We start from the raw sequence: 10,458 nt of genomic DNA on the forward strand, positions 1-10,458 counted from the left end.
GTCTTGCGACATATTAAAACGTTTTGAAAACAACTGCTAGATTGTTTAAAGCTGTAAGTTTAAGAAAAAGTTTTCATTAGCAAATAAACACACACACACACACACAACATAAACATTATTTTATTTATGAGGTTTTTCTTTTTTGAGACCATATTACTGTGGTGCTACAGCAATATGTAGTCTGATTTAAAAAAAAAATTAGTCATGGAGATGTGTTTGAATCCTTTTTCCACAAGTATTGAATACGAGCGGTCTCTTCCGTCGGTTCAGTTTTGTAAAAACCGTGCGACAGAAAACTGGTTGCGGGGCTTGGGTAGAACCCATACCTAATCCGGCTTACTATCCAGCATCCAGGATTCTTACACCTGCCATGATTATTTTTTTTTTCAAAACGTTTTTTGAAGATGATTGATTTGTTGTTTTGTTTGTTTGTTTGGTTTTTTAAGGGTTTGTACTGTGTTTCTTTGTTTAAACAATGTAAAAATGCACACAAAGATCAGCAGCTAATTAAAAGCGATTGATTCTTTGGAGACAGCCAAAAAAAGGCGCTCACAACATTTTTGTTTTGTTATTTAAAACGTGTTTGATGTAAAATAGTAATGACGCGTTAAAACTCACTTGGTTATCACCGCTTTACTGTTAGGAACCAGCTGCAAGGTGCACTTTGCACTGTGTGCCAGGTGGACACAGCGTTGGAGCGCCGGGGCTGGCTGCGCACAAAGCGCCGTAGTGGGTAGGCCACCCAACGTGCACCCGCGCGGCGAGTAGCTGGAGACGAGTAGTAGGTAGAGCGCCGTAGTGGGTAGGCCGCCCAGCGTACATCCGCGCGGCCAGTGGCGGGAGGTGGGCTGTGGACAGAGCGCCGTGGTGAGTAGGCAACCCAACGTACACGCGCGGGGAAGGGGGCAGTGCGGTGGAGTGAGGTACCTCGCCGCTCCAGCCGAGTCCGGCGCGCGGGGCGGAGGGGAAGCGCGGTGGGGTGAAGTACTAGCCGCTCTGGTGCACGGGACAGAGGGGAAGCGCGGTGGGGTGAGGTACCCGCCGCTCCAGCCGAGTCCGGCGCGCGGGGCGGAGGGGAAGCGCGGTGGGGTGAGGTACCAGCCGCTCTGGTGCACGGGGCAGAGGGGAAGCGCGGTGGGGTGAGGTACCCGCCGGTCAAGCCAAGTCCGGCGCGCGGGGCGGGGGGCAGCGCGGTGGAGTGCGGTACCCGCCGCTCCAACCGTGTATGGCGCGCGGGGCGGAGGGGAAGCGCGGTGGGGTGAGGTACCCGCCGGTCAAGCCAAGTCCGGCGCGCGGGGCGGGGGGCAGTGCGGTGGAGTGCGGTACCCGCCGCTCCAACCGTGTATGGCGCGCGGGGCGGAGGGGAAGCGCGGTGGGGTGAGGTACTAGCTGCTCTGGTGCATGGGACAGAGGGGAAGTGCGGTGGGGTGAGGTACCCGCCGCTCCAGCCGAGTCCGGCGCGCGGGGCGGAGGGGAAGCGCGGTGGGGTGAGGTACCAGCCGCTCCGGTGCACGGGGTAGAGGGGAAGCGCGGTGGGGTGAGGTACCCGCCGGTCAAGCCAAGTCCGGCGCGCGGGGCGGGGGGCAGCGCGGTGGAGTGTGGTACCCGCCGCTCCAACCGTGTATGGCGCGCGGGGCGGAGGGGAAGCGCGGTGGGGTGAGGTACTACCTGCTCTGGTGCACGGGACAGAGGGGAAGCGCGGTGGGGTGAGGTACCCGCCGCTCCAGCCGAGTCCAGCGCGCGGGGCGGAGGGGAAGCGCGGTGGGGTGAGGTACCAGCCGCTCTGGTGCACGCACTCCAAATCCAAAGGCAATACTTTTAGCACCTTTTTTGGCGATACAATTGAGTATCGCCAATAAACGGCCTTACGGAAAAGTATTGCCTTCAAAACGGCGATACACAAAAGTATCGCCAAAATTTGGCGATACTTTTGAGTATTGCCACGATTTGGCAATAAACGTTGAACAAATCGAGGGTACAGGACCTTGGTTTAATGCCGTGGTTTTGGCAATATCCAAAAGTATTGCCAAATTTTGGCGATACTTTTTTGTATCGCCGTTCTGAAGGCAGTACTTTTCCGTAAGGCCGTTTCTTGGCGATACTCAATTGTATCGCCAAAAAATGTACTTAAGTATCGCCGTTGCATTTGCAGTGCGGGGCAGAGGGGAAGCGCGGTGGGGTGAGGTACCCGCCGGTCAAGCCAAGTCCGGCACGCGGGGCGGGGGGCAGCGCGGTGGAGTGCGGTACCCGCCGCTCCAACCGTGTATGGCGCGCGGGGCGGAGGGGAAGCGCGGTGGGGTGAGGTACCCGCCGGTCAAGCCAAGTCCGGCGCGCGGGGCGGGGGGCAGCGCGGTGGAGTGCGGTACCCGCCGCTCCAACCGTGTATGGCGCGCGGGGCGGAGGGGAAGCGCGGTGGGGTGAGGTACCCGCCGGTCAAGCCAAGTCCGGCGCGCGGGGCGGGGGGCAGCGCGGTGGAGTGCGGTACCCGCCGCTCCAACCGTGTATGGCACGCGGGGCGGAGGGGAAGCGCGGTGGGGTGAGGTACCCGCCGGTCAAGCCAAGTCCGGCGCGCGGGGCGGGGGGCAGCGCGGTGGAGTGCGGTACCCGCCGCTCCAGCCGACGAAGGCGAGCGGGGCGGGGGGCAATGCGGTGCAGTGCGGTACCCCGTTGCTCTAGCCAAGGAAGGCGAGCGGGGAGGGGATTGGTGCGGTGGAGTGACGTACTTGCCGTACTAGCTGAGTTGGGCACGTGACTACCTCCTAGCGCCCTCCAACCCTGGTCATTAGATACAGTTTAACACATCAAAATGAACTGCAGCAGCTGAAAATTAAAAGCTGATTAGGTTTAAGACACCGCACGCAAACCTACACAGCATAGCACACAGCGCGCTGGTCCTGTAAAATAATGTATGTTGGCCTGGGTCGGGCTAGTCCTCCTTTTTAATTTAGCGTGGTTGATAGTACACTTTTTTGCAACTATTTACACTAATACATTTTACTTATACTTACACCACGATGCAGGAGGTGGGTGAGAAAAATGGTCGGTGTGCCGCGCGTTCGCGCCTTTTGACGTTAGTTGATGGTGAGAGCTGAAAGGTAAGAATTTCAAAGTGCATTAGAAATGTGTTGTCTGCTACACTATTTTATTTTTTTTCTTCTCGTGAGGAAAACCTACGATTTTACTCTGCATTTTTATGCATACTTACACTGTTGTGCAGGCAGTAGATTGCGATACCGTTCTGCTTGCTCGTCCTGTCGGCGGGTGTCAATTTGACTGGAAAGGTGATAATTGCAAGGTTAAGAGAGAGGGAGAGTGCGTCGGGCAAACTGAGTGACTTTTGGGTTTGCGCGTGGAAAACTACGCGCCTTTCAGATCACAGGACCGCAACTGAGCACTTTTTAGATTGCGCAAGCGCCACTGCGCGCCTTGCCTTCTCTTTACACGTGTCGACACGATGAGACAATAGTAAAACTCAACAAGTTAGCGTTTTACATGTTTTGAACGCACCTACCTGGTGAGAGGGTGTGATGCGTTAAAAAACTGCGCTGTGAGCTGCACGTCTGTCTCCGTCGGCGACGCACAAAGGAATGGTCTGTTCAGTCGTTCTTCGAGACTTAGCAACCAGGAAATTATCCGGGAGGGACCTAAGCATTCCATGCCAAAAATTGAAAAAGTGCCACTGTGTTGCAGGTATGATTTCGTGTCTACTTTGGTCAGTATGTTGCAGCTCTGTAATTTGCTTGTTTGGACCATCCGAAAACTAGTCGATTCGTCATTGGTCAAGGTGAATGACGCAAGCAGTTGCCAAGGCAGGTGTCACCTAAGCAATGAATTTTTTAAAGTGTTTTTGTTTAAGATCAATGTGACAACGATTGGCGATTAGACCGCTCTCACCTCAGTGTTGTTTGAATTATGTGTAATTAAAAACAACATTGCAGCAGGCGTAAAGATTTTGCAGCGCGTGGTGCTCTTTTTGCAACAGGTGCGAAGAGTTCACGCCTAATTAACTATCGTTTAAGCTTTGCGGGGAATCACGCGGCGAAGGGGCGGGAGCGGTGGAATGAGGTAATCATTGCTGCTGTCTAGTCTAGCGCACGCGGGGAAGAGGTGGGAGCGGGGGACCGCGGTACCTGTGGCCGTGGCCGAGCGTAGTGTGTGAATGGGTCAGTGGGCTAGTCTGGCGGCTTGGTGAGAGGGGGGCGGGGTGGTGGAGTGAGGTACCCACCGCTCTCTCTAAATCAAGCGTGCGGGGAAGGGGCCGCGCGGTGGAGTGAGGTACACAGCGCTCCGGCTAAGTCAGAAGGTGAGGAGAGGTGGGGAGGGGAGCGGTAAGAGTACACACCGTTTAGGACCGGCATAGAATATCTACTGTTCATCAGGCAACACAGGAAAGCCAACTGGTAGAACCACATCATCAAAGTGCTCAAGGGTCACTAAGTCACCAGTGGGATAATAAAATTCATCAAACAAGCCCCTTTTAGCTAGGAATCTAGCAGCAAGTTTTAACTGATGCTTAATTAAGAGAGTTAGGGGCAAATTAATTCTGGAGTTCGTAGAATGCGCCATGATTTTAGAGAGCCGGTGTTTACCCTCGTCTCTCATTCCCCACAGAAGAACCAGAGGCCCAATTAACCTCATTAAATAACTACAGTGCAACAGAAGATGAAATTTGAATGTTAAATGAGTATGGAAAAGATCTAGATAGCTCGTCAAAAATGACTCAACAAGATGATGCAAGTAATACTCCGTACCAACAACAAATGCAGGAGAAAGCATGATATCCAAAATCTCTCGAATTAACAAGTACAATTGCCAAACAGGGTCGTCATCAGGAACGTAATCCCCTACCATTTCTGCAAAGAAGATAGTGAAGCACAACATTTCAGAGGCCGAGAGATTAAGACTGTCAGAACGCACCGCGTCTGCAGTAAGCTTCTTAAACGGTGGAGTGTTACCAACTTCATGGTAAGCATAATCAAAGTTGTTCATCCGCATATGAAGCATCTCTAAAGTAAAATAATCTCTCTCATGAACTAGGTAATAAATAATATTACACATTACATATTTTAAAATTCCCTCTGGAAGATCATGCATTACATCCAGTATTGATTAACTATACAATGGTAACTTGGTACTGCATTAAAAGCACACTCCGAATTAATGCCTGTAAGAGAAACATCATTAATGGCCAGGTCTTCAGCATAATTATCAACAGTCCGAAGCAAACGTTCGTCAAGAGCAGTTTGCAATTGAAGCTGGGTCCTGAAAACTTTACAAATCCTACAACAATAGTTGGCAGTGAAACATTCAACAAAACCAAGCATAGAATGCAACCCCAAATTGTCTCCCCTAACCAGCGTCAAAGCAAAGAATAACTTAATGATACCAGAATTTGTTACCACATCAACACCTTGTTCTTCAAGCACTGTTAAATCTCTAATAATAGGATGACAACAATTATCAATACCAAATAATGAAACATTATCATGTAATATGAATGCAGCAATAAAAATGTTTTCTAGTTTGCTTTGGAACTCTTGAGGAATGGAAGGAAATGAAAAATGGACTGACAAAGGTTTGTTGGTGCCTGAATGACTACCGTTAGAATTGTCTGGTTCGAACTCATCCCCAAAAATGTTAATAGGGATGACAACTTTATCAGGAAACCTTGGTTTTATATTTTCTTTCCACAACGTACCTTGAGTTATATTTCTAATTGGCTGAGCGATAGCGAAGCCTGTTACTCCAGTGCGGTTGAAAAGTTTTTTCTGTCTGTCTGTCTGTCTGTGTGTGTGTGTGTGTACACTACTCCTCCTGAACGGCTCGGCCGATCTGGCTGAGATTTTGCAGGCCTATTAGGTATGTTCTTGGCTCAGCACACGCGAAATTTCACTATCCTAGCTCAACTGGTTCAGTTTTCATAGCCGGAAAACTCAAAAAAAAACGGGGAAAAATCGAGTTTTCTGCAGGCAGATCACTTCGGTTCTGAGGAAGGGGGGTCTGGGGGGCTCCGCCCCCCAGCCTCGACAAGTTGAAAAGTTACAAGGGTCAAGATCGTGTTATCTGTAGACGAAGCAACTCTAGAATGAAGGGGGTGGCTGGGGGGCTCAAGGAGTAACCGATGACGGACAAGCAGGTTAGACGTAACCGACGACAAAGAAGCCATTGCCTGCCGTAGGCAGGCTAGCGCCGCAGGCCAAGGTAGGTACGCCAGGCGCGGATTGGAGAAACAGGCAGCGAGATATCGCGAAGCCTGTTACAACAAGACGCGGTCTGGCGTAAACCTACCTTGTAACATTAGTTTCTTGTTCAAGTTCATTCATGTAATCAATAGTAGAATTTAAAACATCAGGGAGTTCAAAGAACTGTTTCACCACTTCACCAAGCGGCACATGATGACCACTAACCTGCCCTTGAACAAGAACTGGGTGCCCATTACGGATTACCGTGCCAGGTGCCACACCAATATTGAATGGGACAGGGGCAATGTAAGCACTGCTCTGTTTCAGGGCTTCCGTTCGTAGGTGTTCTGTTTCTAGTCCCCTAAAAGAATTCTCTATGAGCGAAATCATCAGAAGAATGGTTGTCTTAAGCTCTTCATGGCCCTCGACAACGCCAAACAAGAGTGAAATGTTGTCACGCAAAGGCCCCAAAAACCCACTGGCAAAATTTTCCCTAGCAGCAGTTACAATTTCCTGAACATTTTTCCTATTAATGTTGTCTATATCATACAACTTAGCACAAAATGTTAGCGAAGAGTTGAATAAGGCTGCCTTAAACACATCTAGCGGCACTGGGTCAAGAACAACAGGATCATTTGGTTGCTGCGGGAGCGGATTGTCCTCGGCATCCAACCCAAATTCTAGATTTTGTTCAACGTTAAGCACATGTTCGGGTAAGTGTCTCCGTAGTGCCACGAAGGAATCAAAGCTCCTTCCACATTCAGCGCAGTACTTAATATCGAGACAACCAAGTTGCTCTGTATACCTCAGATGATTAATCAAAAGATCTGGACTATTAAAAGCCCGATGGCATTTAAAACAATTATACATTTTAACAAAAACTTTATTGGCTGAGCGATAGCGAAGCCCGTTACTCCAGTGCGGTTGAAAAGTTTTGTCTGTCTGTCTGTCTGTGTGTGTGTCCGTGTGTGTGTGTGTGTGTGTGTGTGTACACTACTCCTCCTAAACGGCTCGGCCGATCTGGCTGAGATTTTGTAGGCTTATTAGGTATGTTCTTGGCTCGGCACACGCGAAATTTCACTGTCCTAGCTCAACCGGTTCAGTTTTTATAGCCGAAAAACACCTAAAAAACGGCGAAAAATCGAGTTTTTTTGCAGGTAGATCACCTCTGTGTTGAAGAGAGGGGGTCTGGGGGGCGGAGCCCCCCAGCCTCGACAAGTTAAAAAGTTACAAGGGTCAAGATCGTGTTATCTGTAGATTAAGCAACTCTTTCTAGAATTAAGGGGGGTCTGGGGGCGGAGCCCCACAGCATGCAACACGTAAGAAGTAACCGACGATGGACAAGCCACGCCTGCCGAAGGCAGGCTAGCGCCGCAGGCCAAGGTAGGTACGCCAGGCGCGGATTGGAGGAACAGGCCGCGAGACATCGCGAAGCCTGTTACGACAAGACGCGGTCTGGCGTAAACCTACCTTGTTTTAATATATTAAACAAATATATTCTAAGAACCTTAACTCGCACAATAGTACATAAAGAATTCAAACAGAACCAACAAAAATTTCAGAAAAAGTGAGAAGTCAAGAACACGCGACAGCTAAACATGAAATTCATTGAGAACTGTTTCTACAGTAGGGATTTTTTCTTCACATGAAGAACTTATTTTATAAATAGACTTTTGTATAAGCATCCAAATTTGTTTAGCCTCAACTGGGTAATCGGTACTCAAGGCAAAGAAAGACTTGAAAAGAGTATCTACACTTTGCAGAAACCCAGTGACACTGTATCTATTATTATCAATAACAACCACAAAGTTCCGAATATCCTTAAGCTCACCAACAATGACTAAAAGAGGCTGGCTCCGTACTCCCAGACGCAATAACTTTGCCTCTCGGACTTTCAAGGCAGTGTCAACGTCAGCCACAGTCTGTAAACAAACGGAGAGCAAAGCATTAGACAAAAGTTCCGCCAATGCAAGCTTGGCAAAGCGGTCTTGCCGTGGCCCGGCAGGGGAGGCCGGGCAGAGAGGGGGCAAGGAGGCAGGGGGTGGCTGTGAGGAGTGGGGACTGGCGCGGCGGCGCGGCGTGGCGGCGCAGGACGACGACGGACGACGGAACCTACACGACCATGCAGTCCCCTCCGAGCGCGCTGAATGGATGGATGGATGGATGGATGGATGGGATGAGTGGGATCGGATGCAGAGCTAGAAGCGGTGGCAAGACCGCTTAAAAAACCCGTTTATTTTAATGAAATTTTGACTGCAATAAACAAGCAGGATCTTTTCTAAGAAACTGTCATCAAAACAGTATCAATATTTGTCAGTTAAGAACAGGATAATTTCTAACAGTTTCTAGGAAGCATGAAGGCGCCATGGCAAGGGAAACAAAAGAGGCTAAAAGTTCTGAGCCTAAAGCACAGCCAAGGACGATAGACGCGCAAGGGGCATACCACCCCGTGTTGACAGGCGACACGACGCGCAATACTCGACGCGTTACCCCGTTCTGCAGCTGCGCGCAAGAGGCGATGGTCTTGGATGGTTACAAAGCCGCGTAACCCAGTTACCTCACCCTAGGTGCTTTCTGGCGGAAACGCAAAAGTCACTCTAACACTACAGCGGCAGAAACGCAGCAGAGCCACTCCAATACAACAACTGACTTCAAATTTCAACGTTGAAAATTTTAATGGCACATTGCAACGAACGGGCCAAGACGATTCAAACAATGAAAGGATTAAGTTACTGAAAAATGCATTGTTCGACTGCGAGATGCGACGGGACAGGCCGCCTGTAGCTAGGAGTATGGGTGGGGTTGGACCCTGGCGGGCGCTCAGCGCTGTTTATCGCTGTTGGGTGGGGTATACGATGCTCCTACTTGTCGCTACAACGCTACTGCTACTACATTTGCCATTGCAACGTGCAACTGCAAAATTCGCAAATGCCTTGGTACGTCTAATTGCTAACTGTTGGCTGCAATCGGGAGTCAAAGCTAGCGGATTTACATCATCTGCTTTAAAGGGCGCAACTTAACAGAAAATCATATTGTTTACCTTGACGTGCAGAACGAAGGCTTCTCTAGACTCCGCTATTGATGGCTTCCAAACTCCTTGACCTGGTTTAGGCACCCTTGCAGTAGGTTGCACGAGGGAAGGCAGCAGGCAAGCAATGAGAACGTCACGGTGACCTGCAACAAGTACATTTACATTGTATTGGCAAAAAGGCATTACACAAGAAACAAAGGAGAGAAATTGTTTGTTGAATAATGATCAGTATAAATGATATCTTACCCTTTCGCAAATCTCCCTTCAACTCAGTAAGAAGGCCTCGGCCGTACGAGTCAGTTACGTGCTTTGGAGCACAACGAAGCACACTGGTGCAAAATTGCTCCCAAGCTGAGTAAAGGGTTAGCTCGTGGCCAGGATACAAGTGGTTGAAGTCCTGCAATATCTGAAAAAGATGCACCGGATGTTAAATGCATGCAGGTATAAGTTTAATATTGATGTGCTGGCTTTGTGATGAGAAACATACCAGCTCGGTACCAGACGCGTGCTTCAGGACAGGCCAGGCGCTCATGTATGTGCATAAAAGAAGTGGCTGCTCTTTAGAATTTTTCTTCTTTGATTTTGAAGCAGATTCCTCAGAAAACAACGACGACAACCTAGACGGCGCCGTAATGTCCCACGCCTTTTTCACTTCAGGCCACGGACTGATTGAGTGAGCCAGAAACTCAGTGGCACCAAGCACTTCACTTTCGTTACCTGCAACGTAAAAGAAAAAAACAAACGTTGAAGTACTAGCCCTCACAGAAAGTAAATAAAATAACGAAACGGCTGCATAGCAGAAGCGATGTGCGCCTGCCCCAAAAAGACTACGCAACAACACGCCCTCAACCAATAATATGTTAAAAATCTACTTACGAGGAGCGTAACAAATGGAGGGCAAATGCTTCTGACGAGAGCGTTTGACGCCCTTTGGCTGGCTGGATGCTTCAGGGTTTAATGAATGTTTCCTGCTCTTGGTATTCCTATAGGCATTAGCAACCAAGCCTCTGGGAAACGGCTGGTTGTTTTCAGGGCATGGAGGAACGTAGTAAGTACTCTAAAAAAGGAAAAGAAAATTATGAGTCAAAATACATTAAATGAAATGAAGTTCCCAAAGAGTAAAAGAACGCCTAGTTCTGAATATTTACCTCTTTCTCAGAAGTGAAAACTCCAACCAGTTTCTTCACAGCCCTTTGAAAATGCTCTTTCTTACTGAAAAGCAGACGGAAAAATTAGTTACAAAGG

General features: G+C 49.2%; 1 protein-coding gene and 1 long non-coding RNA gene across 2 annotated transcripts in view; both read right to left on the reverse strand.

Moving 5' to 3' along the window:
• Window positions 1-758: 758 nt before the first annotated feature.
• Window positions 759-3,640, reverse strand: LOC117652323. The gene is made up of 4 exons (XR_004588153.1): window positions 3,512-3,640; window positions 3,206-3,273; window positions 3,009-3,088; window positions 759-848 (listed from the first exon to the last, which is right to left on the reverse strand). It is a non-coding gene; the product is annotated as an uncharacterized LOC117652323 (long non-coding RNA).
• A 4,134-nt stretch (window positions 3,641-7,774) lies between these two features.
• Window positions 7,775-10,458, reverse strand: part of LOC117652663 — a 3,757-nt gene continuing 1,073 nt past the window's right edge. Inside the window, exons 2-7 of the mRNA XM_034397745.1 lie at window positions 10,362-10,425; window positions 10,090-10,270; window positions 9,701-9,930; window positions 9,460-9,619; window positions 9,223-9,356; window positions 7,775-8,104 (exon numbers count right to left, since the gene is read on the reverse strand). Of these exons, the coding sequence (XP_034253636.1) occupies window positions 7,775-8,104; window positions 9,223-9,356; window positions 9,460-9,619; window positions 9,701-9,930; window positions 10,090-10,270; window positions 10,362-10,425 (1,099 nt within the window). The remainder of the gene's footprint in view (window positions 8,105-9,222; window positions 9,357-9,459; window positions 9,620-9,700; window positions 9,931-10,089; window positions 10,271-10,361; window positions 10,426-10,458) is intronic.

This window comes from Thrips palmi, unplaced genomic scaffold, assembly GCF_012932325.1.
Source record: "Thrips palmi isolate BJ-2018 unplaced genomic scaffold, TpBJ-2018v1 HiC_scaffold_7, whole genome shotgun sequence".
Taxonomy (NCBI): Eukaryota; Metazoa; Arthropoda; class Insecta; order Thysanoptera; family Thripidae; genus Thrips; species Thrips palmi.